General features: G+C 35.5%; 1 protein-coding gene across 1 annotated transcript; it reads left to right on the plus strand.

Annotated features, from left to right (window-relative positions):
• Positions 1 to 1,382: 1,382 nt before the first annotated feature.
• LOC122685897 (heat shock protein HSP 90-alpha A2-like) lies at positions 1,383 to 1,798 on the plus strand. The gene has a single exon (XM_043890947.1). The coding sequence runs from the start codon at positions 1,385 to 1,387 to the stop codon at positions 1,796 to 1,798; it is 414 nt and encodes a 137-aa protein (XP_043746882.1). The 5' UTR covers positions 1,383 to 1,384.
• Positions 1,799 to 4,815: the final 3,017 nt, after the last annotated feature.

Here is a 4,815-nt window from a genome sequence, read left to right on the forward strand (position 1 = left end):
GGAGATAACTGAGTCAAGTGTGTGGGTGATTGTGAAACTATGCTGTTGAATTTGGGGGACAACTTTCCACCAGTGCCTTTTAAAAAGTGCTGACTTTGTGTTTGGAATGCTACCTCAGTGACTGAAAAAATGCAGACCAGATCATAAATATGCCTGATGGAATAAAATCAGGCTGTTCCTGATACTCCAAAAAATGTTGCCAATTGGCTGAACACCTTTGTATTTAGTTTAAATTTTCAAAGAGAAAATAAACCCATGAGAAGAAAAGAAATCCGTGGAACAGTTTAATTTTTTTCCAGAATCCAGCCACTAGAGGGCAGGAGAGTCCATGCTACTTTGACTTGGATTTCCATTGCCGGCCCCATTCCTCAGACCCCCATCCCCACTCTGTCTTCAGCCCATCTTTCTCTTTCTGAATAGATAAATGTGTTTTTCAGAAAGGGGACTGTTTCTTATTTCTAAAATACTGGAGCATTACATTTTCTAGAAACATATCTGAAATACAAGTAGAATATGAGTTGCATCTTTTTCCAAATTTAAGGGTGTGATTATATTATTTTTGTGTCTATTAAAATTAGCTCTATTTTGAAGTAAATACTTGGGGCAAAAAAAGGAGGGGGCATATCCACAGGCTTTTCTATAGCTATTGAAAAAATTAATACAACATACTAGTTAATTCTTAAGTCAATTCTTAAGAAATCTTCCATTCCTGAAAAGCGAACTTAAAGTGAGAAAATATAAAAGTGATAAAGCCAAGCTCTTTGTATTCTTAATAAGAAACTCTGTATGAAGAACATAAAATAATAGCCACATGAAATAGTTGAAACTTAGAAGCCTAGATTTTCATTGATGTTATCATTGCATATAATTGCTAGAATTTGGAAAAGAAAAAAGGCTTTTTCAAATTTATTTTTCAGTTTCCTTTATCTTTCTCTCTCTTAACAAAAGCTTTTATCTTTGGCAAAACAAAAGATTTGGCCGAAATTGTTCTTTGACTTAAGTTGAAACTGATTGTGTGAGTACGTACTTTGTGTTTTATCCAGTAAAGAAAGATTATGTTTTAATATATCACTGATAAGTTAAAATCATTTTTCTGGTTTCTGCTTCCACTTTTATCAGTGAGCATCACTGCATTTATCAGCATTTTGTGCATAAAATTTCCTCTGCAGGGGAAAAACATAAAGTAAACTTAGCTAGGATCTTTGGAGTAAAAATACTTAAATTTTCATTTTAATTTAAAGTTTTCTATGAACATACTTACAGAACTGGTAGTTTTACTTGCTAAAGAATGGAATTTTATAGAGAAGTATTTTTTGAGAAATATGAGCTTTCCTTAGAAAATTTGATTAAGTATGGTTAAACCTTCACCTGTACTCTTGAGTTCATGGAGGCTTTGCAGGCTGGCGCTGATATCTCCATGATAGGCCAGTTTGGTGTCGGGTTTTATTCAGCCTATTTGGTGGCTGAGAAAGTGACCGTTATCACCAAACATAACGATGACGAGCAGTACGCCTGGGAGTCTTCTGCAGGAGGATCCTTCACAGTGAGGACTGATACAGGAGAACCTATGGGGCGTGGAACAAAGGTTATTCTGCATCTGAAAGAAGACCAGACTGAGTACCTGGAGGAACGGAGAATAAAGGAGATTGTGAAGAAGCATTCTCAGTTCATTGGCTATCCCATCACTCTTTTTGTGGAGAAGGAACGTGAACAACTATTTATTCCCCTACACAGTATTGGGCATAGAGCAAATACTCAATTTGTTCAAGAAAAATTAGCATCTGTTGGTTATATCTAAATTCCAAACATGCTGGGAACTCTTAGCCCTTCCTTATGGAAGTTAATAGTTTCTAGAGTAATAAATGTTCACTATTGCTAACTCTAGGATAAATTAATTTTAAAACTTGTATTTGTTAATTTTTGTTAAAGTTTCCCAATCACCTCACAAAAGTGCTCCGTGATAAGTATTTTTTTCCAGTGAAAGTGAATTGGGTTATTGTGGCAGAGCATTGTAGAAAAAACTTAAAAGACTACTGCAAGCAAACTGCAGTGTCTCAAAGACAGTGTTTTCAATTACTGGCCTAAGTGATAAATTTTCTCCAAATTCCCTGCATGTTGTCAGCAGGATTTTTTTTTTTTTTTTTGGTAACTCCCTTACATAGTTTTGGTACTTTGCCCCTCCTGCACAAATTCACTTTGTAAATTTGCAAAAGATTTAATTCTGGATGTGGCCTAGGGCTTGATAGGCAACTTCCTGGAAAGACTTTGCAGTAAGAGCTTTGTAGACAAAAATCATCCTGGTTCAGTTTAAGTTTCTCTTTGGTGTGTAAGTCTATTACTCATGCAATGGTTCAGTTTACATTGGCCCTTCTTAGGGAACTAGGAGGACATGATATTAAGGAAACAGTGCACACATATCAAAAGAATCCAGTCTTATTTTTTAACGAGATTCCTTGGGAGGCAGCCACCATGGATTCTAACACTTCTTTCTTAAAAAAAAAAAAAAAAAAAATCCAAGTTAACCTCAAATATGCTACTTTGTTCTCCTCAGAGCGGAATAGAAATCCTCAGACCCTAAAACAGAACGTTGGTATTTCAGGTATGAAGACCTGCATTTGTCAAGTGACTTTTCTGAAAACGGAAGCCTGTCAGAGCTGCTGTTCGTCTCATGAAATAGCGGAGTTTAAATAAGACATTCTTACTTGGCAATTATTCCTGAGGAAGGTTTTTTCTGAGGGTGGGGAGAGATCCTTTTCTTCCTCTCTGTGGATCAGACTACAGTTAAAAGAGATACTTGATCAGATTAAGCTGGAAAGAGGGTAACCTGAGTTAACTCAGTATTTAATCCAATTCAGCTAACATTGCAACCTAGACTACCACTTTGCCAATATTTCGTCTGTTGGACTTGCGAGCCAGCCTGCCCTGGAGAGCAACCTTCAGTTAATCCTCTTCTAGGCTCGTAGTTCAGTCATCCCCTGGTATCTGTAGCATCATATCTGAGTGGCCTCCAACATTTTAGCTTTTTACACCAGACTCTGATTTCCTATCCAACCATTGTTTACTCAGAGCTTATGATGACTAATTCCCTCATTGCATTACAGAATTGAACATTTAAAACACTCATGTGATGGGAACAGTGATCTCCATTTTACAGATGAAGAAAATAAAAAACCAGATAAATCAATTATCAATCTAAGGTCACACAGTTTAAAGGGCAAGAGTGAGAATCAAAGCCACATCTTTTGACGTCAATTTCCATTCTTGCTTTGGCCAAAACTGTAGCTGTGGTTCCATGCCAAGGAGGGAAAGTGGTATGAACTGGACTAAGTCAGGGTTTGAAAGCACAGACCAAGTTAAGAGTCATTGCTATTAATGGGAACCGTTGCATGAACCCCCGTAGCCTTCTTGCACCTACAGACTTTACGCTGCCCTCAAACACATCATTATAACTCGGAATGCAGCTGTTCTGCTAATGTCTTTAAACAGGAAGATTGCACCATGATTCATGCCTAGTAAGTGCCAGTGATACTGCAGCTATTTTATAGAGCAGCTAAACAAGTTTCAGCAACCCAGATTTTTATCTGCTTCAGCTGAAAAGGCCAGTTACATTTTAATCTCAGTGATATAAATGATTGTTTTGAAAACAAGCTGGTACATCTCTAGAAGGTTATTTTCAAACTTTCTTTTGATGCCCTTTATTCTTTTTTTGGAATAAGATGAATTCAATTACATTAAGTACAGAAAATTATGTAGATACACTGTTCACTATTGAATGGGTATTCTGGTCAGGATGTTTCGTGGAGATAAGATGAACTGTAGCCGAAATCACCTTTAATAAGATATAATTTATATTCAATGAAAGGTACCAGATTTAGCTGTAGATTTTAATATGCTATGATAAATTTTCGTGCCAATCATTTCCAATATCCACCAGAATTCAGTTGTGTCACTATTCAGTCAAATTCCACATTTGCAAGTTACCACTCCTGTTCACAGACAACCACTGACTTGCTCTCTGTAAAATCAATTAATTTTTCTGTATTAGAATTTCATATGAGTAAAATTACATGAAGTATGTGTTACCTTTGTATTGACTTCTTTTGCTCAGCCCATCTGTGAGATATATGCTGTATGTTTTCCTAGTTAATTTCTGAGAGTATTGCATTGTTGAGATGTCCAGTTTGCTTATTCATACCACTAGGATAGATGTTTGTTTCAGGCTTTCAACTATTATAATAAAGATACCAAGAAGATTCTTAAAAAAGTTTTTGTGTCCATATAGCACTTTTATTTCTCTAGGGTAAGGCCTAGATAGAATTGTTGGGTCACAAGGGAAATATTTGGATTCCCTCCATCAAAGCTTGAGTTTTAGTTTTAGTTGATATTCTCACCAAAATTTGATATGATCAGTCTTTTTAAATTGTGTTTATTTAAATGGCATGTGTTGATGTTATATTCTGGTTTTAATTTACATCTCCCTAATGAATAACAATTTGGACAACTTTTCATGTGTTTATTTTCTATTTTATTTCTGTCTTCTTAGATGTGTCGCTCCATATCTCTTATGCACATTTTTTAAATGGCATGTTTATTTTTCTAAATACTGAGTTTTAAGAGATCCTTTATTTTATATGTAATTTCCCTCCCAGTTTGGATTTGTCCTTTCCTTCTCATCCCAGTGTCTTTCAAAAAGCAGAATTTTAATTTTGATGCAGTCTAATTATTAATTTGTTCTTTTATAGGTCATCCATTTTTCTGTGTATCTAGAAATCTTTGCCTAACTCAAAGTCACAAAGATTTTTTTCTAATTTACTA

Source organism: Cervus elaphus, chromosome 29 (assembly GCF_910594005.1).
Source record: "Cervus elaphus chromosome 29, mCerEla1.1, whole genome shotgun sequence".
In the NCBI taxonomy this organism is placed as follows: Eukaryota; Metazoa; Chordata; class Mammalia; order Artiodactyla; family Cervidae; genus Cervus; species Cervus elaphus.

What these genes read in the sequence shown, in the direction of transcription:
- LOC122685897 (XM_043890947.1), top strand. Translation starts at nt 1,385, where the DNA reads ATGGAGGCTTTGCAGGCTGGCGCTGATATCTCCATGATAGGCCAGTTT.